Source organism: Naegleria gruberi, assembly GCF_000004985.1.
Source record: "Naegleria gruberi genomic scaffold NAEGRscaffold_41, whole genome shotgun sequence".
NCBI lineage: Eukaryota > Heterolobosea > Eutetramitea > Acrasida > Naegleriidae > Naegleria > Naegleria gruberi.
In genome coordinates this window covers 278,137-301,851 of record NW_003163286.1, presented here as the reverse complement: position 1 = coordinate 301,851, position 23,715 = coordinate 278,137, and the positions used below count along the sequence as shown (strand labels likewise).

At 32.6% G+C, this 23,715-nt stretch overlaps 12 protein-coding genes across 12 annotated transcripts; 6 read left to right on the top strand and 6 right to left on the bottom strand.

The window, feature by feature from the left end:
• Positions 1 to 246: 246 nt before the first annotated feature.
• NAEGRDRAFT_51121 (uncharacterized protein) lies at positions 247 to 1,497 on the top strand (the record flags this gene model as incomplete). The annotated part of the gene is made up of 1 exon (XM_002674277.1): positions 247 to 1,497. One exon carries the CDS (start codon positions 247 to 249, stop codon positions 1,495 to 1,497), a length of 1,251 nt encoding a protein of 416 aa, XP_002674323.1.
• Positions 1,498 to 2,345: 848 nt separating this feature from the next.
• On the bottom strand, positions 2,346 to 2,828 carry NAEGRDRAFT_70680 (uncharacterized protein; the record flags this gene model as incomplete). Its single annotated transcript, XM_002674208.1, has 1 exon — positions 2,346 to 2,828. One exon carries the CDS (start codon positions 2,826 to 2,828, stop codon positions 2,346 to 2,348), a length of 483 nt encoding a protein of 160 aa, XP_002674254.1.
• Positions 2,829 to 3,047: 219 nt separating this feature from the next.
• On the top strand, positions 3,048 to 4,013 carry NAEGRDRAFT_70679 (uncharacterized protein; the record flags this gene model as incomplete). Its single annotated transcript, XM_002674276.1, has 1 exon — positions 3,048 to 4,013. The coding sequence occupies one exon, from the start codon at positions 3,048 to 3,050 to the stop codon at positions 4,011 to 4,013; it is 966 nt and encodes a 321-aa protein (XP_002674322.1).
• Positions 4,014 to 4,325: 312 nt separating this feature from the next.
• On the bottom strand, positions 4,326 to 4,951 carry NAEGRDRAFT_58797 (ribosomal protein L20; the record flags this gene model as incomplete). Its single annotated transcript, XM_002674207.1, has 1 exon — positions 4,326 to 4,951. One exon carries the CDS (start codon positions 4,949 to 4,951, stop codon positions 4,370 to 4,372), a length of 582 nt encoding a protein of 193 aa, XP_002674253.1. The 3' UTR covers positions 4,326 to 4,369.
• Positions 4,952 to 5,325: 374 nt separating this feature from the next.
• NAEGRDRAFT_77493 (rab family small GTPase) lies at positions 5,326 to 6,363 on the top strand. The gene is made up of 5 exons (XM_002674275.1): positions 5,326 to 5,414; positions 5,456 to 5,475; positions 5,528 to 5,660; positions 5,707 to 5,714; positions 5,800 to 6,363. Exons 1-5 carry the CDS (start codon positions 5,369 to 5,371, stop codon positions 6,265 to 6,267), a joined length of 675 nt encoding a protein of 224 aa, XP_002674321.1. The 5' UTR covers positions 5,326 to 5,368; the 3' UTR covers positions 6,268 to 6,363.
• Positions 6,364 to 6,366: 3 nt separating this feature from the next.
• On the bottom strand, positions 6,367 to 7,733 carry NAEGRDRAFT_70676 (uncharacterized protein; the record flags this gene model as incomplete). Its single annotated transcript, XM_002674206.1, has 3 exons — positions 6,367 to 7,013; positions 7,058 to 7,405; positions 7,451 to 7,733. The coding sequence occupies 3 exons, from the start codon at positions 7,731 to 7,733 to the stop codon at positions 6,367 to 6,369; spliced, it is 1,278 nt and encodes a 425-aa protein (XP_002674252.1).
• A 380-nt stretch (positions 7,734 to 8,113) lies between these two features.
• Positions 8,114 to 8,737, top strand: NAEGRDRAFT_70675 (uncharacterized protein; the record flags this gene model as incomplete). Its single annotated transcript, XM_002674274.1, has 1 exon — positions 8,114 to 8,737. The coding sequence occupies one exon, from the start codon at positions 8,114 to 8,116 to the stop codon at positions 8,735 to 8,737; it is 624 nt and encodes a 207-aa protein (XP_002674320.1).
• A 113-nt stretch (positions 8,738 to 8,850) lies between these two features.
• Positions 8,851 to 9,180, bottom strand: NAEGRDRAFT_70674 (uncharacterized protein; the record flags this gene model as incomplete). Its single annotated transcript, XM_002674205.1, has 1 exon — positions 8,851 to 9,180. One exon carries the CDS (start codon positions 9,178 to 9,180, stop codon positions 8,851 to 8,853), a length of 330 nt encoding a protein of 109 aa, XP_002674251.1.
• Positions 9,181 to 9,470: 290 nt separating this feature from the next.
• NAEGRDRAFT_80693 (nucleoporin Nup153) lies at positions 9,471 to 13,058 on the top strand (the record flags this gene model as incomplete). Its single annotated transcript, XM_002674273.1, has 1 exon — positions 9,471 to 13,058. The coding sequence occupies one exon, from the start codon at positions 9,471 to 9,473 to the stop codon at positions 13,047 to 13,049; it is 3,579 nt and encodes a 1,192-aa protein (XP_002674319.1). The 3' UTR covers positions 13,050 to 13,058.
• Positions 13,059 to 13,330: 272 nt separating this feature from the next.
• Positions 13,331 to 14,428, bottom strand: NAEGRDRAFT_60797 (uncharacterized protein; the record flags this gene model as incomplete). Its single annotated transcript, XM_002674204.1, has 1 exon — positions 13,331 to 14,428. The coding sequence occupies one exon, from the start codon at positions 14,426 to 14,428 to the stop codon at positions 13,331 to 13,333; it is 1,098 nt and encodes a 365-aa protein (XP_002674250.1).
• Positions 14,429 to 15,616: 1,188 nt separating this feature from the next.
• Positions 15,617 to 16,510, bottom strand: NAEGRDRAFT_80692 (uncharacterized protein; the record flags this gene model as incomplete). The annotated part of the gene is made up of 1 exon (XM_002674203.1): positions 15,617 to 16,510. One exon carries the CDS (start codon positions 16,508 to 16,510, stop codon positions 15,635 to 15,637), a length of 876 nt encoding a protein of 291 aa, XP_002674249.1. The 3' UTR covers positions 15,617 to 15,634.
• A 4,533-nt stretch (positions 16,511 to 21,043) lies between these two features.
• Positions 21,044 to 23,023, top strand: NAEGRDRAFT_80691 (uncharacterized protein; the record flags this gene model as incomplete). Its single annotated transcript, XM_002674272.1, has 1 exon — positions 21,044 to 23,023. One exon carries the CDS (start codon positions 21,044 to 21,046, stop codon positions 22,982 to 22,984), a length of 1,941 nt encoding a protein of 646 aa, XP_002674318.1. The 3' UTR covers positions 22,985 to 23,023.
• Between the last annotated feature and the right edge of the window lie 692 nt (positions 23,024 to 23,715).

The following is a 23,715-nucleotide window of genomic DNA, read 5'->3' as shown; positions in this document are numbered from 1 at the left end:
ACTTGATGAAATTGATACTATTGTGTCTATGATCATCTCATCTTTATTAACTATTAGCTAATTGTTAACAATCATTAGAATTTTGCAATAACAATTGTAACAAACAACACTACATGGTTACAGTATCAGGAATAAAGTTGTTACAAATGCAACATCACTCTATTCTCAATTTAAATGAATTTTACATTTCAATCTTTCAGGATAGCGCTTAGATGAACTTTGAAAAATAGCCAATTTTAAAAAAAAATGTCAACACATGATGGTGGTGAACTCTATCACCAGCTTCCATCAGAAATCATAATGGAAATTTTGTCCTATTTAGAATTTGAAGCCAAGTTGTGCAGTAGAAAATCTTCAACATTTTTCAAGTATTATTTTGGAAGATTTCCAACAGGAAATATTTGCTTCTTATTCAAGAATTTGTGTTGGGACCAAACGAGGGTGGAAGAATCATTTGAAAGACAAGTGATAAATATTGAACTTTGTGCCAATGATGGAAAGAGAATTGACTTGATAGAAGGTGAAAAATCAAATATTTTGAAACCAAACCTCCAGAAACATAATACTAAAGAAAAAGTAATTGAAAATTTGGAAAGAACATTCAAAAATGTGGATACAGATTTGGTTAAATCAATTCAGTTATCTAGTGACTATCTTCCAGAATATGTTTCTCAATGGGCATTGAAAAAATTTCCAAGTTTGGAAAATATTTATATTAGATGTGATTATTATTCTAATAGTGATTATGGTCTCTCCAGCTTGGCTTCTTTAATTGCACAGTGTAGAAATTTGAAGAAATTGACATTGGATTGTATTGATTCAAGCTCATTAATTGAACATTTTATTGAAATATCAAAAAACACTCCTCAATTAGAATATTTCAAAAACAAGTCATTAACATCAATTTTTACAGCGCCAGAAATATTTGAAAATTGGAAGAATCTTAAAGAGATATATTCCGTTATTTATCTAATAAGAGGTGAAATTACAGAAGATCCAACAAGTGAGCAAGTTGTTGAATCATTTGCAGCCATAAATAAGTTGAAACATTTAGAGAAGATTACTTTGCATGGAGAACGAATTGAAGGATTTGGAGTACCATTTTGCGAGAATGTCAAAACATTGAGATTAAGCTTGTCATATGCTGATTTTTCTGATTATTTGATGGATTCAATTTCCAAAAATAGTCAATTGAAAGAGCTTTCATTTGAGGATGGTGGATATGGGGAAAATCTCGCTAGGTTGAACCCTGAAACGTTTAAACAATTGGAAACCTTTAAAATGTTTAGTATTACCAATGAATTAGCAGAACATTTCTCTAAATTCGAGTCCATTAAGGAACTCTCCATCAAATATGCTGAAATAGACCAGTTTGGATTGGAATCTTTATTGAAATTACCAAAATTAGAAAAACTAATTTATTCGAAGGGGTTCAACAAACCTGAATTAGATTTACCACAAAACATGAAGATAGTTTTTGAAAAACTACAATATTAGGTCCAATTGCTTAATTAGGTAGTGGTATGAGATTGTTTGTATACTAAGAATTAAGGAGATAAATGACTACGGCCATATCACGATGAATGCACCTCATCCCGTCCGATTTGAGAAGTTAAGCATCGTCGAGCCACATCAGTACTGAGGTTGGAGACAACTTGGGAACCTGTGGTGCTGTAGTCTTTTCTTCTTTTTTGAATAATCCCAATAGACTGATTGAATATATTGAAACTATTTATGATTTTAAAGATGTTTTTAGTAATAATTTAAATTATAATACTAATTATTTATTTCGTTATCTGAAAATATTTCTGAAAATATAATTTTATCGTAAATACTTATTTTGATAATAACAACATTGGATTTGAAAGATTACAACTATTTGAAAATAATGTTATTGAAATCAATTTTTATTGGAAATGAGCAAAGAATTAAAAAATTTAATAATTTTGATAAATTTATCTAAAATTGATGAATATTTCCATAAAATATTTAAATAGAAATATGTTTACTGTTGTTGATAATAATAATTACATTATCCACAAAGTGAAACGTATCAAATCTAACTGAGATTTTTTTTGTTAGGTTGATATTTAGACGAGCAAGTAGATAACAAGTGCTAACTAGCCAACCAGTAATTGATATTGCATTTTCATTTAATAGAAATGGAAAAATAACTACATCACCAAGTTATCAGATGTGACTCAACGTCTGACGGGATGAGGCCTAGTAGTTAACCGTGTAAACATATCTTTATATTTAATAATGTAGTATTGAATTCAAACAAAATTTCAAGCCAAGACAGAAATCAAAATCGAGTCCATTTGAAAGACCTTTATTCAATCTTATTACTTGTTGTAAATATTTTGTAAACATTTAATTCCATACTCAAATATTCCCTCAATAACTTGTTGCCATTTCTTTCCTTCACCATGTGGACATGTAAATTCTGCCTCCCATTCCAATAATGTGTTATCTACCTTATCAGTTCCATTTGTTGTAATTGGCTTGACTGAAATAGTTGCAAAGTAATCATTATTATATCCTTCCCATGGGATACCATCAACTAGGGAGTAAGTGTAAGAAGAATTCCGTAAATCCATAGCAATTAATCTTTCACGTTGAATAATACCATTTTTCATGGTGAGCTTTCGAATACCTCCCACAGTATTATCCGATTGATTATTGTCCATTTCACTGCTGGCAACAGTATCATACCAAGTTGGCAAACCATTGAAAGAACCAATCAGTGACCAAACAGTTGATGCACTAACATTTGGAATAACTCCACTCACATACACGTTAACAGTTTCGAATGCTCTTGTTGACATTTTTTCTTACTATTCTACTGCATACTGAATATCCCCTTTTTTTATTCGAAACGTGAATAGGAATTTTGTGCTTACTCGCTGCTTAAAAGTGCACTATTTTTCAGAAGCAGAATATTTTTGCTGATCTGCGCAGCACGTACAAATCAAGTGCGACAAAGCTATTAATTGGGAAAGTTGAAACAGTTGCAGCAAATAAAACAAACAAAAAAAAACAGCAAAATGTCAAGCGAAATCACAGCAACCAATAGTAAGAGCAGTATTCTTATTACTGGAGCAACAGGAACTATTGGAAAGCATTTATTGAAAGCCCTTTCAGAACAGAAATCATTTGGTCAATCAGTGAAGGTTTTGGTGAGAAATGTTGAAAAGGCAAAACAAGAACTTGTAAATTATGTAAATAATCTTGATGTAGAATATGTTCAAGGTGACTTGAATCAACTCGAATTAATTCCATCGAGTACATTTGAAAAGATTGAAAGGGTTTTCGTTTTAACATTGAGTGCACCAAATCAACCAAAAGTGGAAGAGCAATTAATTGACAAGATTCTTCAATATTCAAAGTATGATTTGAAACAAGTGATAAGATTATCTGGATTGGGTGCTTCAACAACTATTGAATCGAATAGTTTATTCAGATATCATGGCGATTCTGAAGTTGTAATTGGTAATTTACTTTCGAATAAGGCACCAAATGTTTCCTACGTAATTTTAAGACCTAATCTATTCATGCAAAACTTCCTTAGAGATGACATTCATTCCATCAAAAACTCATCTCAATTCTTCAAGCCAAGAAATGACCATGGAGTTCCATATCACATTAGTCATGTCGATGTTAGAGATATTGCTGATATGGCTGCTCAAATTCTCACCGAAAATCCAAATATTCACGGAGGACAAGTTTACAATATTACAGGACCTCAATCTTTAAATTATGATCAAGTAGCTGAGATTATTTCCAAAGTTATTGGAAGACAAATTACTTGGGCAAGAATTGATGAAATTGAGTTGGCTAATCAATTAGGTCAATTACCAAAGTTTTTAGTATTTGGACTGGTGAGATTATTCCAATTTTACAAATTGAATGGAACCTCTGCTAATGTACATGCAGATTTTGAGATTGTTACTGGAAAGAAACCAAGATCTTTGGAACAATTCATTCAAGAAAATAAACATCATTTTGAATAATCTGGAACAAACATTAAAAGTGTTAATTTGAAAAAGACTACAGCACCACAGGTTCCCAAGTTGTCTCCAACCTCAGTACTGATGTGGCTCGACGATGCTTAACTTCTCAAATCGGACGGGATGAGGTGCATTCATCGTGATATGGCCGTAGCCATTGTCTATCTCAAAATTCTATTATTGAAAATTTGCAACTTGTTGGTTTTAATGCTTTTGACTTTTTTAAATTATCTAAAGGGTTGCATGTTCTCCAAATAATATTAATAATTATTTGTAAAGTTTCTCAATTTCAGTAAGGAGGAGATGAAACAATTTAGAAAATATAATTTAATCCATATAATATTTGTTTTTTTAGGTTTTTATACAATAATTGGGTCTCCGGTGACTTTAATCTTCTTATCCTTAATTTCTTGTTCAAGTTTTTGTTGGTAAATCTTATCTTCTTCATATTCCTTGGCAACAAGGTCAGAGAAAACTTTGGACAAATGTTCCGTTATACGAGTAACTTCAGCATCTTCTCCTTCATAAGATAATTCAGCTTCCACTGGGAAGTCAAGTTCATACGAAAGAGCACCAGCTGAGTTATCCTTGTTTCCGAATTCTACAGCAAATTCTCTACGTGCTTGCACAGACAAGGCTACTAAAGCACGCATAGTTAAAGGTTCTGTTTGGGCCAATTCGGCAAGTACTTTACGATTAATTTGGCATCCACTAAGAACAAATCCATTCATAAATTGACTATATTTTACTCCATGTTGTTCGGTAGCAGCTTTAACATTTTGTATCCAAATACTACTCATTGTTCTTTTCTTTTCCTTTCTTCCACGGTAGGCATGTTCAAGACCATGCTCCACTCTATTTCTTGTTGTTCTCCAACAATTTTTACTTCTGCCGAAATAACCTTTGGCAAGTTTAAAGATGAGGTCCTTTCTGTTAGTCATTTTTTTATTTCGATTGAAAATTTATTTTGAATTTTTAAAAAAATTTAATTAAATATTTATTTGTTATTGGTCCAAGCAATTGTTCCTTGCAATCCTTCTAGATCCAGGCGTATTGGGAGGAATGGTTTAATAGATGGATCCTAGTAGCATGAGATGTCCTTTTTCAATATTGAATATTTTTGAATATTGTTGCAATAACAATATTATTAGCAGCAAGAACAAAAATCTTGTGTAGCAATGTAAAAGGAACAACAACACGTTTCAGGTTTACGTTGAGAACAAACTAATGTACTTTTGGAATGAAAATGTCAATCACCAATTCTATTTTATGCTCTGATAAATTATTCTGTCTCTGAAACAGAAACAATAAAAAAGAAGCAACAAGCTAAAAACCTTCAAATTTCCCACCAAAATAAAATGAAAGAAGAAAATTACGACTTGTTCGTTAAAATTTTGCTGGTCGGTATGTTTTTGTAAACGTTGAAAGTATTTAAATTTCAATAGGTGATTCTGGCGCTGGAAAGGTAAATAATTGTTATTAATGAATGGAATTTAATAATAATCGGATGATAATAGACTTGTTTAATTTTACGATACACAGACAATGAATATAATGATACATATCAAAGTACAATAGGAGTTGATTTTAAAATTAAGAACAAGTTAATGCAAAATCAAAAGGTTGCTAGAATGCAATTGTGGGATACAGGTAAGTCTCTTCTTGAAATTAATAGTTTTGTCTTATCAAGTAACAGCTGGACAAGTATGTTTAATAATATTAACAATAAGTGAAGCTAACGTGGATAATAATAATAATGGATGATTAACACAATAACAACATTATATAGGAACGTTTTAATAGTATTGTTGTTTCATACTATAGAGGTGTAAATGGTATTCTAGTAGTTTTCGACTTGACAAATGAAACTAGTTTCCAAAATACAACCAAATGGATTCAACAAATTAAATCCAATGCTCAAGAGAATGCTCTTATTACACTTGTAGGTAACAAGAGTGATATGGTTCATAGAAGAGTAGTTGATCGTAGCAGAGCTGAAGAATTAGCAAAGAAATTTAATATTCCATATTTTGAAGCATCAGCAAAGGATGGTTCTGGTGTAAAAGAACCATTTGACAATATGTTGGATCGTTTATATCAAGCAGGTAATTATGCTGAAAGTGAATTTAATAGAAGAAAGAATAATTCTTCGGAGACTGGAACAAAGACTGTGACCTTAGGATCTCAACCTCAATCACATCCTTCATCAGGGAAGTCAAACAATTCTGGAAGTGGAGGAGGTGGATGTGGATGTTAATTATTTGGTGATAATTTATCATATTTTCCTTGTATAGATTAGAAATTTTGGAAATTCATTCAAAATTATGTACATAAAATTATTGTGACATCTTGTAACTTAGAATTTATATTTCTTGTTTGAATCATAGTCGCACACAATTGAATTGCTAGTAATGGATAATGAGATTTCTCCATCTCCTTTTAGAATACTTAATTTTCTAAAGGCTTCAAATCCTAATTTTGCTTCAAGTGGCCCAATCATGTAAATTTCGTCACTCTCAGTTTGAATTACAACTCCAGATTGTACAGCATAAATTGATTTAACAGGAGGATTTCCAACTTCTGTATATTCAGTCAGTAAAGTTGGTAAATTGAAAGTAGTTGGGTTATTCTTCACTTGCCAACTCAAATCTCCAAATCTATAAATTTGATTATCTTCAGTTACAATAACTGAAAAATTGTTTGATGCAGCAATATGCTTAACACCAATTCCAAATTTGACTCTTTTTACACAACCTTCAACATTTTCATTTTTTCCATTTCCAAGTTGACCAAACTCATTATTACCACAAACATATAATTCTCCATTATCTGTAAGGAAGAGCATGTGATAAAAACCACAAGCTACCTGCTTAATAACCTTATTCTTAAGTAAACTTTTTACAAGAGCTGGTGTATCAAGACGTTTGAATGGTGTTTCATCTTCATCTTTGATTGGAAATTTCCATTTATCACCGCTTCCATAACCACAAACAAATACCTTTCCTAAATTATCTCATTAAGTACGATTTCAAATGATATCTACATACCCTCTTCACTAATAAAAGCTGTAATGTTTTCACTAAAGCTAATTGATTTGATTTTTGGTAGTGGAATTTCCTCAGCTAATCCTTTTTCGAAAATATCAGCCTTTTCAACTTTGACAGGCTCCATTGTTGCAATAGCTTCTCCAAGTCCTAATTTAGCTGTCTTTGAGTTACTGTAGGCATATACCTGTCCATCTACAGTAGTAAATAGTATACTTTCTTTAATACAGTATACTGATTTAATAACCTCAGTAAAAGTATTCTTAATCTTTTTGAAATCACGCCATGTGGCATTATTTCCAGTATTATTTAACTCACTTGATTTTCCAGCACAAAACACTTTGAAATCATCTAAATCAAACAAGTCAACCTAAGGTAATCCACACTATTACCTACCAGTAACAATAACAACTAAACTCTCTGAATGTCCAAAAGCAACAATACGATTTGTGGCATTCAAATTATTAACAGCAAATTCTATTGGAATCCATTCGCTTGTACATTCTAATCTTCTCAATACATCATCCAATTGTACTGTTGGAATCAAAAACGTATGATTTCCTAAAAACGAAAATCTACTACTATCGTCCAAAGTTATCGGAATTTGAATATGATCTGGACACTTGCTTGGAGGAAGAACAAGTGACAATGAATTTTGCTTTGATTGCTTTTTACCCATTTTTTTTGCTTGTCAAAACCTCCACCTTTAGACATTTGATTGTTCTGAAGATAATCTTTCAGTTTACCTCATTGTATTATTTTCATTAACAAATCAACGTTTTGAGTTTGCTCTCTTGCTTCTTATTATCGCTTGGTTGTTATTAAGGAATCTTTGCATGGAGGCTTTCCCGCTATTTTTTATTAAATTTAAAAAAAATCCAAAGACAAAACGTGCAGAATCGCTGATCTCGGAGCGTTTGAATTTTCATCTAAATTGTATGTGATTTATTCTCATCACCATCGTTAATAGATTGGAATTAGAATTGTGTCATTTTAGCGTGGTATAAGAATTACGCTATTATTAATTGTTTTTAAAAACATTTTTTGGAATAATTTGAAATGATCGGAGCAACATTATTTTACTTTTCTAATTTGTCGTGTGTACTGGTTGGACTTGTATACCCATTAATTGCATCGTATCATACTGCCAAACAGTTCATTCAAAAACAAGAGGAATATGAAATTGTTATTAAATTTCAAAAACTTCAAGAAAAGAAGAAGAGAGAGGGAATTGTGAATACAGGATTTGAATTTAATACTCCCGAAAGACAAGAACAACTTTGGAAGGAAGAACAAGTTGAAATGTTGGAAGGAAATCACAAGAAATGGCTTGCTTATTGGATGATCTATACTATTCTCTATGCTATTGAATTTATTTTGGAAGATTTCTTCTACAATACCCTCCCAATTTATTACATTTTCAAACTTGCTTTTGTTATTTATGTCATTACCTCAAAGAGTATTTGCATATGGTTCTTTGATAATTGTGTTTATAAGTTAATGAAGTGGGAAAATTTGGAACAAGATATTGATAAGGTTCTCAGTTTCGCCAGAGGAAAGTTATACACATACGTTGGAAAGTACTTTGAGGGAAGTAAGGAAGCTGGAGCTGGATTGTTACTTGGATTACAACAAAATCTTTTACCATTTGTTATGTCCTTCATAGGTCAAAAGAAAGAATAAGCTCTTTCTAATTGTTAATAATACATCTAAATTTGTAAATTCTGTTATCTTCTGTATTTCTGCTTTTGCATTTGGCTGGATTGGTCAATTTGGATTTTGTAAAATAATGAAACTTACATGAAATTCTGTTTTTCTTGATCCAATTGTCTCTTCTTACTCATTTCCTTATATTCTTCAGCACTAATTGGTGTATAAATCTCTGATGGTGTATTGGTTCCATATTCATCATGAAGAGAAAATTCTTTCATAATTTTATTTAAAATTTCTGGATTATGGAATTGTCTTTGTGATTTCAAATTTTCCAATAATGTTACAGTTTTAGCCTTCTCCAAGAATGTTTTAATTTTTAATTGTAGAGGATCAACAAATAATAAATCGGCCGATGATGAAGTGGCTGCCACTTGTTGATTTGATGATGAATTACTACTTGATTGTTCACTCATTTTTTCTTTCAATTATTTGCTTCTTCAATTAATAAGAAAAGTTGTTTTTCCATGTGGAAAACAAGGATTTAATTATTACAGTGTTGTGATGAAACATATTACATAGTGTTGTATTGTTATTAATATTTGAATAAACTTCAAGAATTTAAAGAAAAAAATGTCAGGACTTTTCGGGTAGGTGATTTTAATAATAAAATTTATTCACCACAACAATTTCCATCACAATCATGATGATAATTTATTATTGAACAATTTTGAACAATAACAGAAAGGAGGGAGCCAATGACATTATGGGTTTTCTTTCGACTTTTCAAGTTCGTGCAACAAAGGAAACACAAAATGATACACCTACAACAACAACACCACCAATCCTTGTGGATATGCCTTCAAAACCAGTTAATTTTGTCTTTAATAAGCCTACCGATGAACCTGAAAAGAGCGAGGATAATTTAGTGGAAAAGGATTCAAGTGAAGGATCATCTGCTTTGGAAGGAACCTCTAGTGTAAAGGAAACAAAAGGAGGCTTTTCTTTCACTACACCAGTCACAACAAAACCCAATTTTGGTGGAACTAGTAGCAGTGGAGGTTTTGCATTTAATCCTGGTAGTGGAAGTTCTTCATCTTCGGGTTTTAACCCAGGACAAACATCACTTGGAACTGGTTCTGTACCTTTTTCATTCGGAGCATTGGCGAGTACTAAAACTAGTGAAACTACTAATACATCAACAGAACAACCAAAAGATACATTTGATTCATCAAAAGGATTTACTTTTGGAACAACAACTACTGGCAATACTGAACCAAAACCATTTTCATTTGGACAAACAAAGGAACAAGAAAAACCAAAGGAATCAATTGGAGGATTTAATCCTGGAGCTAGTCAAGTTTTATCTTTTGGGTTCAACCCTGGAAGCGGATCTTCCAGTTCTAATACTGGCTTTAATCCAGGTAATACTTCATTAGGAAAAGGTGCTGTTCCATTTTCATTTGGAAAACTTGCAACAAACAACGATGATGATAGTAGCAGTAGCGATGAGAGTAGCTCAGAGCCAGCATCAGTACCAAAGCCATTTTCCTTGGGTTCAACTACAGAAAAGGAGGCTGCTAAATCCAATACCGGAAACACTCTTTCATTTGGATTTACACAAGAAGAATCTACAACAAAACCATTTTCATTCAATTTTGGATCAAGTACAACTACAGAGCCTACAACTGGTTCATTCAATTTTGCAAAACCTTCAGAACCTGAAAAGCCAAAAGAATCAGTTGGTGGATTTAATCCTGGAACTGGTCAAGTTTTATCTTTTGGATTTAATCCTGGAAGTGGCTCTTCATCCAGTTCTAGTACTGGCTTTAATCCAGGTAATACATCATTGGGAAAAGGAGCTGTTCCATTTTCATTTGGAAAGCTTGCAACAAACAACGATGATGATAGTAGCAGTAGCGATGAGAGTAGTTCAGAACCAGTGCCAACCAAAGCACCAACCTCCTTTTCGTTTGGAAATACTTCAAGCGAACCACAATCCTTCCCTTCATTTGGATTCAATAACAAATCTGAAACCACTGCTCCAGTCATTAACTTCCCAATGAATCCTCAAATTTCCAAAACCTATGAAGATATGGAAGATGATGAACAACCAATAACATCAATCACCTCCACACCTAAGGCAGTAAGAAGCAAAAAACCACCAAACACAGTGTCATATGTTAAAGCTGGCTCAAAGTTTGATTTTAAAAAGAAGGTTGATGAAGAAGATTTACTCGATAACGATCCATTGGTTTTAGAAGAAGACAAGTTTGCGATGAATAGGCCAGCATTTCAATCAAAACCAAGCCAAGTTGTAGACTTGAACAGAACAGCACCAATCCAGGGCTCTGTTCCTTTCAATAATGACTCTTTTGAATCAAGCACTAATGGAGTATCACCATTTGCCAAATATTTGGAAAAGACAACAGATCATAACGACACTATATTCAGTATTTCGAACAGTCCTTTGAACGCTAAATCACCACCAACACAATCAGTTTATCAAAGATCAATCCTTTCTAATAATACAGCTATGGAGGAAGATAACGACTCTTATAATCCTGAATATTTGGAATTTACTCCAAACTCTAATTCCTCTTTATCTAAAGAAGATTTATGGTGGAAGATTTTGCACGAATCTGCAGAAATGTTCCTTTATATGCAAGATGCTTTCCTAGAGGACAAACTAGATAAGAATATTTTGGAAAAAACTATTTCCCAATTCAAATCAATCATCTACCAAGGTATTGGGGAACTTAAACAATTTGGTACCTATTTTGATATATTCTCTGCTGTTGATATATTTTATTTTAACAGATTCTGCAGAGGAGGTTTACTTCAAAAACTTGTAAAATGGTACATTAGAAGTTCTGTCTGTTTCAGTAGGGAAAGTGAGTTAGATCAAAATCTTTACAGACTTTTGGTTATTGGTGAGCATTCATCTAAAGTTGTTGAAGCTATCAAGCAACAAAAGAGTGCAGAGTTAAAGACAATGCCAAGGAAATTACATGATTTATATACAGCATTCTTGGAAATTTTATCTAAACGTCCTAATGTAGTTAATTACTCTTCGATATCAGCTACATTCGAAGAATATCTTGATGAAATGCAAGTTTGGAAGAGGTTAGTCCTTAAGCTTAAAAAGGAATTACAAGGTCAAGATGATGGATCTGATGAATTTGCATTCCTTAACACTTGCATTGAAATACTTATTGGAAATGAAAATATCATCACAGATGTCTCTGAAAACTGGATTGAAATTCTTATTGGTTTGGCATTATATAAGTATCAACATTTTGCTGATATCAATGAAATTATTGATTTGGCTGTTCATGCCAAAAATCTTAAAGAGGATGAACCAAGTCTTGTTCTTGAAGCTATTGGTTTGATTGTTTTTGGTGATAATTTGGAGGACACGTTGAAGAATATTGATCAAGGTTTGGCTTTATCAAATCAAAACCAAGAATTTTTCAAATACCACTGGTTCATGTCACATATTGCTACTTTCTTCTACCATATCAATTTCCTTTATCAAAGGATTTATACTGCAACCAATGCCAATAGTTATCTTGAAAGTTTGCATATTTTCAAAAACGAAGCAATCAAATTATATGTTATTGAAGAGTTACTTCCTTATTATCAAAAATTGATTGATACCAATCCATGCGAAAACTTGGAAAACGATCTTTGGAAGATTGCTGTTGATTATCTTTCTTATTATGATGACGAATCTCAAAAGCAAATTCAAGATATTATTACCAATATTATTTTGAATATTCATATTACAAACGAAAATCAAATTGATAAGATTTACAGATATGTTAAGGATACACCATTTGCTAAGACTGTTTGCGGTAAACTTCACTTGAAATTAGGACTGGCATATATTGCTGAACATAATTTTGCTGCTGGTATTTATCATGTTTACAAATCAGGTAATATGGATGAACTGGAAGATGTGATAAGAGACAAGATAAGCACAACTCAAAACTTGAGATATGTGCATTATGGTCTTGAGGAATATTCTTTCATGATTGAAATGCCAGAAATTCAATGGATCTCTTCCTTCTTTAAGATACTCGATAATTGTGAAGCTAATGCCCACTTGTTACCTTCCACTCTCTCCGAAATTCCCAACTCTGAACTTAAAATGGAATTATTAATGTCCATCAATTTGACATTACTTCAGTACACTGAATTACTTTCAGTAATGGAACATGTTGAATATATGGAATTTGAGTTCAAAGAAAATATAAGCAACGACACTCAAACAAAGCTGTTAACACTTTCTGAATTGAGACTTTTATTGGCTCAAACACTTCAAATAAAGATTTTGCAATAAGTTTGTACAGTAACCATCACTAACTTGTTTTTTAATGTTGCTTTTAAATTATAATTCGATTGAATTTGAATTAAATCTGATGGAACATCAACAATTAAATATGGAATGGATTCAAAATTATAACCAACTTCTTGATAACTCTTAAAGTGTTGTAAAATGTACCATTTGATTGCCTAAAAGATTCATATCACATTCTTTCACTTCATCCAAATAGAATTTACCAATGGAATGATTGGTATTTTAATTGTAGGCATAGGAGGAAACTTTTGTCTGTCAAAATCTCACTGGTACTTTCTGTACAAGATGTTACTTCCAGCTTCGGCAAATTCTGTTGCTGAGATAGCCAGTGATTGAAAAGTGGATAAGGAAGCAGCAATAGAACCTCCGATCCATGGTAGAAATCTTCTTTCTGGAACATCTTTTACAGCAATTTTAGTACATGAAGAAGTCGATTCAACCAATTCATTTCTCAATCTCTCAACAATACCCTTCATCAATGTTGACCCACCTGATAGAATAATATTATTAAACATGAGTTTCCTACAATCAATATCACACTTTCTGATTGAAGTAATGACAGACTCGTGAATTCCCAAAATATCCAATCCAATAAGGTGTGGTTGAAAGAGTAATTCTGCACATTTGAATCGCTCATTACCTGCTTTAATTATACTTCCATCAGGTAATTCATATTCCACTACTGAAGTATCATTCTTACTCGATTCATAATCCAAAGCAACATGACACAATTTTTCTTTCATTATTCGCATAACATCATGGTTTAAAATTGTGTCACTTGCAAATTCAGAACTAGCTCCAACACTCTCCATCCAATACCTTGTCAAATCGTATCCAGCAAAATCCACTTCCATTATTGCATGTCTCAATGCATACCCTTCCACAACTGGAATAGATTGTGAACATCCATCTCCTACCTCCAAAACTATTCCATTCGTTCGTCCAGTTGCCATCAATGCCAAAACTCCTTGATTGACCAAATGAAAAGCAGGTACTTCAAACTTTTCAAACATCAATTGAGTAATCTTTTTTCTATCCAATTTCAAACTTGATTCACTCCACAACACACCATAAGTTTTCGGATGTGATCTCAACCATGTCCAATATGAATAATATAATAATTTCTCCAAACAATCCCAATCCTGAATTAAACCTCTTTTCACTGGATGAACTATTCTAAATTGATAACGTCTGAGGAAGGCCACATCTCCAGCAGTCTCCTGCACTCCAACACTAGACTTTGGAAGACCAACGAGTGTGGGCATTGGTTCGGATCCACGTGGATAATCATCACCTGCAAATCCAGCTTTTGTAAATGCTGATCCTATATCGAGTACAATGGCTGGCAGTTCTTCTTCCATTTTTTTTATTATTTATTTGTTTATTGTAAACAAGATTGACCGATTCAATTACAATCAAACACTTTCCGATACGTCAAGAGAGAGAATAATTTGGCATTAAGATAATTAAGATACTAGGAAGATTGAACACATTCAAACCTGATAGATTTAACACAAGACACTTAGATTTTTGCATGAATCTAATAAACTCTAATCAGCACCCAGGATGGATTACTATTTGTGAATTCAATTTCAAAGACTTTAGAAAAAATTTAGAAATAGTTCTGTTTTTAATAATTTGAAAAAATGAAATTAATTGGTGTTACTGGAGGAATATCATGTGGTAGGTAAGAAACAAGCATCATTTGATCAACAACAATTTATTTAATTTCGGAATATTTAGGAAAGGTAAATTACTATTAATATCAACAATTAATTGTTGTAATTATTTACATGATGAATATACAGACAACTATAACACAATATTTGAGGGAATATGGTGAAATTTATTCCGATCAATATCATGTTGTCATTATTGATAGTGATGAAATTGCTCACTCCATCTACTCACCCGAATCTAAATGTTACAAAACTGTAAAATTGTTTTTTGAAAGTTATTTGGATAGTGAAACAGGGGAGAGAGTTGATATTTTCAATCATGATGGGAAAACAATTGATAGAGCCAAGTTGAGTGCTGCTGTTTTTAAAGGTAGGTAAATTGTGGATTGAGTTGAGTTGATTTGTGGAAGATGTTAAGGTTAGGAAAATGATTAATTCAGCCACACATATGGAGATATTTAAAGAAATAATGTTTAGAATATTTAAAGAATTTTTCAAATCCATGACAAGAATTGGAAAGGAAACTTTGTGTTTTGTGGAATTACCTCTTTTATTCGAAACCAAAGTTTTTAAATATATTGTTTCGACAATAGTTTGTATTAAAACATCAGATGAAAGACAGTTACAATGGCTAATGAGTAGAAATGGATATAGTGAAGAGGAAGCTTTGCAAAGAATTAAATCTCAACTTCCAGTTGAAGAGAAAGCTAGAAGAAGTAATTTTGTAATTGACAATTGTAAAGATAAGACATATTTGAAAGAGGAAACTTTCAAAGTTGTGGATAGATGTGCCAAACATGCTTCTACATTTGGATTGAAGGTTTTTCTGATCGCTATTGGAATAATTATTTGTGGATTCATTTTGAAATTCTTATTTAATTAAATTGTTTATTTACACAATTGACTTAAATACGTCAACTCAGTTTTCATTTGGAAGATGATATCATATCCCATATTTAATCGTTTTGGTTCATGATGAACAACTGAGGCAACTATTTGTTTGAGAGGTTCCATATCTAATTGATAGGTTTCCTTAATTTTACTGGTTAGTAATTGTTTGATTGAGTTAGTAGAATCAAGTTTAACAACTTGTGAGCTTGACTTGTTATCTGTTGCTGGTGATTTATAATCGCCTCTATAAATTAAACTGAGAATTTGTTTGACTAATTGTTCTAGTTTGGAAATTCTCTCCTCGTATTCACTCATGGAACTGAGTGGTGTTGATGAAAATGATTGGAAATTCGAATTGCTAAATGTTCGTTGGATGTGTGTCGGTGAAGAGAATGAAGTTGTTGCAATGGATGATCTGACAGGACTTGAACATCCACCATATGGTGAAGTAGCACTACTACTGCTCATTAGGAGTGGATTGGAAATGGATGACTCAGATGAATAAGAACTGGATGTGAATCTATTACCACATGCAAAATTCATTGAATCACTCCCAATTGAATATTTTGTTGGTGTGGTGAAACATACACTATTATTGGAAGAACATGTTGACGATGTTGGTGAAGTATTGTTTTTCAAATATTGGACGAGTAGTGAATGGAGCAGAGTTAATTCTTGTACTATTTGAGATTGACCAATAGGACATGTCTTACTATCTAATGCCTGACTCACATTGTGACTAAATATTGAGGAAGGAACCGATGATCTGAAACCAGAATACCCAAAATTGTTGTTATTAGCATTAGTAGCAACGCTGATCTGTGTTGCCACCCCTCTATTGAATTGATTTGAAGAGTAAAAGTCGTTGATCATTTGTTTTTTAAAAGAAGAAGAATTTATAGCAGCTTCAATGTGTTCTTGTTGTTTGATCTTGTTGTGGGCTGTTTTTAGGTTTGAGAAGTTTGAAAGACTAAAAAGGATTTCTATAACTGAGGAGGGACTTTGTATTCGCCAGATTTTTGAATTGAAAAAGTCGCGCCGATTTCCATCAATCTTATTGTTGTATTAATGTGTGATACATGAAATCAATGAAGATAAATATCTAATGATGTGATGGTGGAATCTTCTAACTTGGTGAGGGTACTGTTGTACATAGTATTGAGGAATCATTTTTATTTTCCAATAAGTTAACAAGTACTAGTACAACTATTTACAAATTATTCAGCAATCTTTTGTTGTTCAATCATGGAACCTCCATTTCTTGGATCCTTAGAAATTCTATAGTAATTTTCCACAAATTCTGCTCTTCCAAGCTTTTTCACAAACTCTTCGTCGTGAGTAATGACAATGAGTTGGAAGTTTGACAATTTTCTTCTATCTTCAATCAGGAATCGTAAAGATTCGGCCAAACTGTTAATATTGTCCAAATCCAGATTAGTTGTTGGTTCGTCAAGAGCCAAAATACCACAGTCAATACTGAATGCTTCAGCAAGAGCTAATCTAATAATCAAACAGGCCAATACTTTTTGACCAGCAGAAGAACGTCCTCTCATTTGCAATTCCACATCACCTTTTACCATTACAACTCGGTAATTATAAGTCTTTCTACTATTTTCTGTTTCAGTATCACATTTGATGCAAATGGTATCAATATCGTTACCTCTGTAAGTCTTTTGCCAAAGTTCTTTGATAATTTCATTAATTTCAGCCATTTTCATACTATGGTATTTTGTCAATGCCTTTTCCAAAGCTTTTGAGTATTTATCCAAATCTTCTACAGCATGCTTGGTAGTTACCAGTTTGATCAATAAGGATTTGTGCTTGTTATCGATATCCTTGTATTGATCAGAGTTAAGATCATCTTGAATAGATTTAACTCTATTCTTTATGGTACTTCTGGCACCTGATATTTGTGATCTCTTGTTCGATAATTCTGTTTGTCTCTCTTTGAGGGATTTGATATCTTGGTAACTATCTAAGGATGCATCACTACCTGTGATTTTTTCAATTTCAGCAGAGAGTTTATCACATTCATCTGATACTTGTTGATTTTCCTTCTTCTTTGCTCTGTATTTGAGATTGGATTCAATATTCTTTTTGATAACATTTTGCTTTTCAAGCATGCTGTTGTACTTTTTGAGATTCTCGGAAAGGGTTTCATATTCCTTCTTATTTTCTTCCAATCTTACCTCTAGTTTGGCAATTTTCATTTGAACAGTACTGAGATTGTCTTCAACGTTTCTTTCTCTGTACTTCCTAATTTCCATTGTCAGGGCATTCAATTTTGAAAGCTCTTGTTGATACTCAGTGACTGTACCTTCCATGATGTATTCTTCCTTTCTATGCTTTTCTTTCAATTCTGTTAGTGAGGTGTTAAGATTTTGCTCCGTCTTTTCAAGGGTAGGTATATCTTGTTGTTGTTTTTCAATATCAGTGATTGTTTGTTGCAAATCTTTTTGTTTTTGTGCAAGACTTTCATTTAATCTTTCCATTTCCTTCAATTCAAATTGTAATTTTTGTAATAAATTTTGCTTTTGGTGAACCTCGTTATTGAGTTTTGTTAACTCACTCTGGGCTTTCTCCAATTCAACTTGTAAGTTTTGATTTTGTTGGGCAAGTTTCTCTCTCAAAGTTTGGGATTCTTCAAGATTTCGCTTCAAGTCTTCGTATGGTACAAGATCCTCTGGAAGTCCAAGTTTTTTGAGTTCATTTTCTTGCTCAGTTAAACGTTGTTGACTTGAACGAATAGCTGATTGTAAGATTTTCAAATCAGCAACACTAGGTAAAAGATCGTTGGCTTTCTTTTCTTCTTGCTTGAGAGTATCGAGTTCTTGTGTGAATTTAGAAACAATAGAGTTGAGTCTTTGTACTTCTTCATTCAGAGATGCAAGTTCTTTTTCTGCATCTGGAAGATCCTTACTCTTCAAGTTTTGGATAGTTGTAATAATTGGTTTGATTTCTCTAATCTTTTCTTGTTGTTGGATAGCCACTTCTAACTTGGCTTTCTTCTTTTGGAGAAACTTTGGAGTTTGTTCAAGCTTGGTCATTTGTAAACTTTCAAAAGTAGAGCATTCTTCTGTGTTCATGCCTCTTTCACAAACAGGACATTGATGGTTTGTACGAGCGTGCTTTACAAAGTTTTCATAACACATTTTGAGAGCCTCTGTCAAACTGACCTCGTTTCTTAAATCAGAAACAGCTTCTTCAGCTTCACTCATAGCCTCTTCCCAAGACTTACCAGAAGGAAGCACTGATTCGACATTCTTTTCTTTGGTTTCAATGTCTCTCTTAATCTTCTTTTCCTGGTTTGTAATAGATTCAAGTTTAGATTTGGTTACAGAAATGCTCTTCTCTGTCGATTGAATAGAAACGTTTTTAGCATTAACTTGTTCCGTGCTTTTCTTAATAAGGTTTTTGATCTTTGGTTCAATGTTGGCTGTTGTTACATCATTTTCTTGAACACCTAAAACAGTTTCGTAACGTCCTTTAAGGTCTAGAAGCTTTTCTTCTAGGGAAGAGTTGTGTTTGGTGAGTTCTTCCTTCAGATTTTGTATCTTGAAACTAATTTCCTTCTCTTTTTCTCTGGATGTGAGTTCCTTATTGATGGAGGAAATCTTTTGAGTGATTTCTTTAGATTGCTTATTATTTGATTCTATTTGATTTTTGAAACTTTCAGATTCTTTCTTTTCTTGCTTTTCTTTCAGTGCTGTTTTTAATTGTTGGAATTCTTCTTCTGCCTTCTTAACAATAGCTGCATTAGTATTAATCTTACTAAGTTTTTCTTTCAAATCTTTTTCTTCTCTCTCATATTTCGTCTTGAGTTGCTCTGTAACTTTAACTTGTTTGAGAACGGTTTCCTTCTTTTGGTGGGCAACGTTCATTTCCTTAGTAAGTTGATCGACTTCTGACTTGTGTTGCATTTTCAAGGTATCAAAAGCTTTCTTGTTATCTTCATAAAGTTTTGAAATCACTTTAGAAAATGCGTCAATTTGACTTTCATTAAGTGGCAATTGGTCATATCCAGAAATCTTGTATCTCTCAGCTAAAGTGAATATTTCAGCACTGATATCCATTAATTTACTCTCATGAGTTTCCTTAAAGGACTTGAGCTTTCCCAATTCTTCATTCAGGCCATTCAATTCCTTGTTCACAGAATTCTTTGTTACTTCATTTGTTTTCAGTGAGCTTTCGGTGGTTATCTTGCTCTGGTTCAAGTTCTCGAGTTGTTTCTTGAAATTTTTCTCAAAATCTTCCACCTCCTGGTCAGTCTCAGTGAATTCTTGTTCCAAACCGGCATAGAGCTCAGCTACTTGCTTTTGAAGCATTTTCTTTTGAGTATCCTTCTCAGTGAATTTTTGTTTCAAGCTATTGATTTTTTCGATAACGCCTTCATATTTTGATACCTTATCACCAATTTCTTGCATTTCTGTTTCATATTTTTCCATACTTTCCTTCAATTTTTGTAGTTTAACAATTTCTGATTCAGCTTCTTTTTTCAGCTTGACAGATTGAGATTTTTCTGTTTCAGCTACAGCCAATTCCTTTTCATAATCCGAAAGTTGTTGTCCTATCTCTTTCTTTGTTTTTTTAATAGCCTCCAAAGCTTTAGAATATCTGGTACTAGAGAAAATATCATCCAACTTTTTCTTTAAAGATAAACTGTCACTGAGTGGCCAATTTACTTCTTCCTGATGGCAAAATATAACATTTTCCAAAATAGCTTTGCTAACACCCATACATTCCGGAATCAATTTATCCATATCTGTACATTTGTAACTATTACTCTTCACTTCTCCATCTTCTCCTTTAGTCTGTAGTACAGCCTCCAATTGTTTAAACTGAGTTGTTTTCTTTTTCTGTGAAACTTGAAAACTTCTTACTGTGATGTATCGTTTCTTGTTGCCAGACTTGAATTGAAGCCTAATTTGACCTTTTACTTCCGAATCACCCGAAACTTTGGGATCGTGTATAAATGATTTACCACGATCACAATTTGGTGGCAATTCACCTGTTGTTGCACATTTCAAACATTCAATAATTGTCGTCTATCATAATTTAATATTTGATCGCATATTAATATTAATATTTATATAATTTTACTAGTACAAACCTTTCCCGCACCATTGGCTCCCAAAATAATTGTCAAAGGCTTGAAGAATTTGATCGTTTGTGCTCCACTTGTGTGATCGAAGGAACGAATTCCGCTCACTTGCAGCCAATCTAATGATGTCATTTTTTTTCTAGAAATAAGAGGAAACTTGAAAGAGCTTAACTTTCATTCAAAACATTGAGTATTAAACTAATATTTGGCAAATTCTTATTTGTTTCTTCTCTAATTCTATCCCAAAATTGTTCTGTTGTAAATAATCAAATAATTTTAAATTACATAAATTTTACTTTTAAAAAATGTCAGCTCAAATCAAATTAATTTATTTGTTGATGGTTTTGTTGGTCATGTTGGGAGGAGTTTTTGAATATGGCCATACAACAATCATCACCACTTCGCAAAATAATATTGGAGGCTTGATTACATTAAAAATTAATAATCCGAATCAATATAATGCTTTAATTGATGATCAATCAATGATCACACTTAAAATTTCAATTTATGAATTACAAATTGTAGAAAGTGATAATAATTCGTATCCATATATTCCTGATTTGGTAGAATTGACAACTTTGACTCCAAAATTTACAAATTTCACAAAATTACAAATGTTGTCCGATAATTATCCAAAAAGTACACAAATTGGATACAAATTCAATGTTGAATTGAATCAAAATTATATAATTCTTGGACAGATTGTTTCTGGAATGAAAACTACAAGCTTCAATGGATGGTATAGAGATGGACCAGCCGAATATTTCAAAGTTATTAAATTAACAAGTGAAAGAAATAGTTTAAATGATTTGGATTTTATTGTGGAAGGAGTGACTCCATATCCAAAGGAAGGTTATCATCAATACGGATATTTCAGATTTATTAAAGGACTTCCTGTGTTATCTTTGTTTGGAAATGAAGCTCAGAGAGGTTATGCTCATGGATATCTTATGGCTCAACATGTAATTGACTTTTTCAGATTTTATATTTTGGAAGGAACAATTCAATCAGCTTCTAGTTATCTTAATGTACACGTTCCTGCTTTGAATAGTGCTGCATTCACCTATGATAAGGAATTTATGTCTGGTATTCAAGGAGTTTATTCTGGAATGTTGGATTCCAAAGTTGATTTGACTATTCCTGAGCTAGGAAGAAAATTTCTGCCAATTGATATCATTGCAATTAATGGATATATTGAATTGGAATATATTGGTAGACATGGTGTTCCAAAAATAGTAGGAGAACTTTCAACTCTTAAGGGAGGAATCAAAATGAACAGAAAGAAATCATCTGATAGTAATGCTGCTTGTACTCAATTTTCTGTTTGGGGTAAATTTACATCTGCCAACTGTCCAAAGGAACAACAATCGAATATTATTTCTGTTAGAAATATGGATGGAGAAATCGATATGAAGAAAGTTACTGTTCATTCAGTATTGATTACTACAGTAGAATCTGATAATCCTCAAGATAAGAGATATGTATCAGTAATGTGGCCTGGTTTCATTGGAACATTGAGTGCCATCAATGAAGATGGAGTCTATTCAATGATGAATTACGGAGTTAATCAACCTGGAACAATATGGTCACAAGGAACAATAGTAGCATGGATTGTTAAGGATATTATTCAAAAAACATCAGCTGCCATGGCAACACCACCCTTCATTCAACAGCAAATTGAATCTAGAAAGGGAACAATGGGTGGATCATGTATGACTGGATGTATCTTGGTATTTTCTAGACGTGTTAATAACGTTTCGAATAAGTATCCACCATCTTTTGTCTATGAAGGAGATTGGAAGAGTGGAATGATGAGGGTACCTGGTCAAGCTTACCCTTATTTTGTAAACAATTCAATTGGAGCATCAAATCACAATCATCTTTATGGTGTTGAAAGTGGAGATCGTGATTCAATGAAGAACTTTGGTCAAGGTAATGGATTTTCATCAATGTGGAGATATCAAGCAGCTTCAAATTTGATTGATGAGTGGGCTCGTTCTATTGAATTACCAATTACTGAGCAAACCAAATCGTCCCATCTTGCTGAAATTGATTGCAATTCTCAAATGAGACAAGTATTGCAAAGGGCTTGCCGTGGTTACACTGAACATAGTATAATGTTTAGACCTATGAATGATGGAAAGATTAATATTGATATTTCTGTAGCTCAACCAACATTCAATGGTTGGGATGCTCCATTCTTGGATTATACTTCATTAGAATTTAATGAATTTTTTAAAAAGTAATTTATATTAATGATTTCAGAAAATGAAAATAATTTATTGACCCAGTTCCTTATTCTTGTCAAAATTAAAAACAATTTGAATGTCATCCTTATCTGTAATTATTTCTTTTGGTGGTTTGCATAAGACTATTGTCAATAACACAACGAAAAGAGTGGAAATAAATACTCCAAAAATTCCAATCCTGAATCCTCCAGTAAATGCATTAGAATCCAAATGCATTACAGTATTGGTAGCCAAGTCAACCATTCTAACTGTTGGAATGTTCTCATAAACATATAAAGTCTTTCCATCCACAATTTTGATTGCACTTGGATTTGCTCCTCCATATCCATTACTCATTCCAATATCAATACAAATAACACTCATTTGTTTCTTTGGATCATAACATCTGATGGTAATATCTTGTTGAATTTCATGACCAACCACCATATGTTTAGCACCAAGAATTTCCAAAACTCTGTATAAACTTTCACAATTTCTTCCCTCTGAATAATCTCTGAGCCAAAGTGGACCTCTGTGACCTAGTAATGAGTTTGATGATCTCACATGAATTGAAGTGAGATGATCTAGTAAATTTGATATAATTTCATTCAAATATTGCACAATATCATTTGGTTCCTTGTTAGCAAAGTCCTCCTTCTCAATGAATGATGGTAAAATACCAGCGTGCACATAAACTACACCATCAACAATTTTCACAACCTTTCTACTCAATAGGAATTTCCTTATCA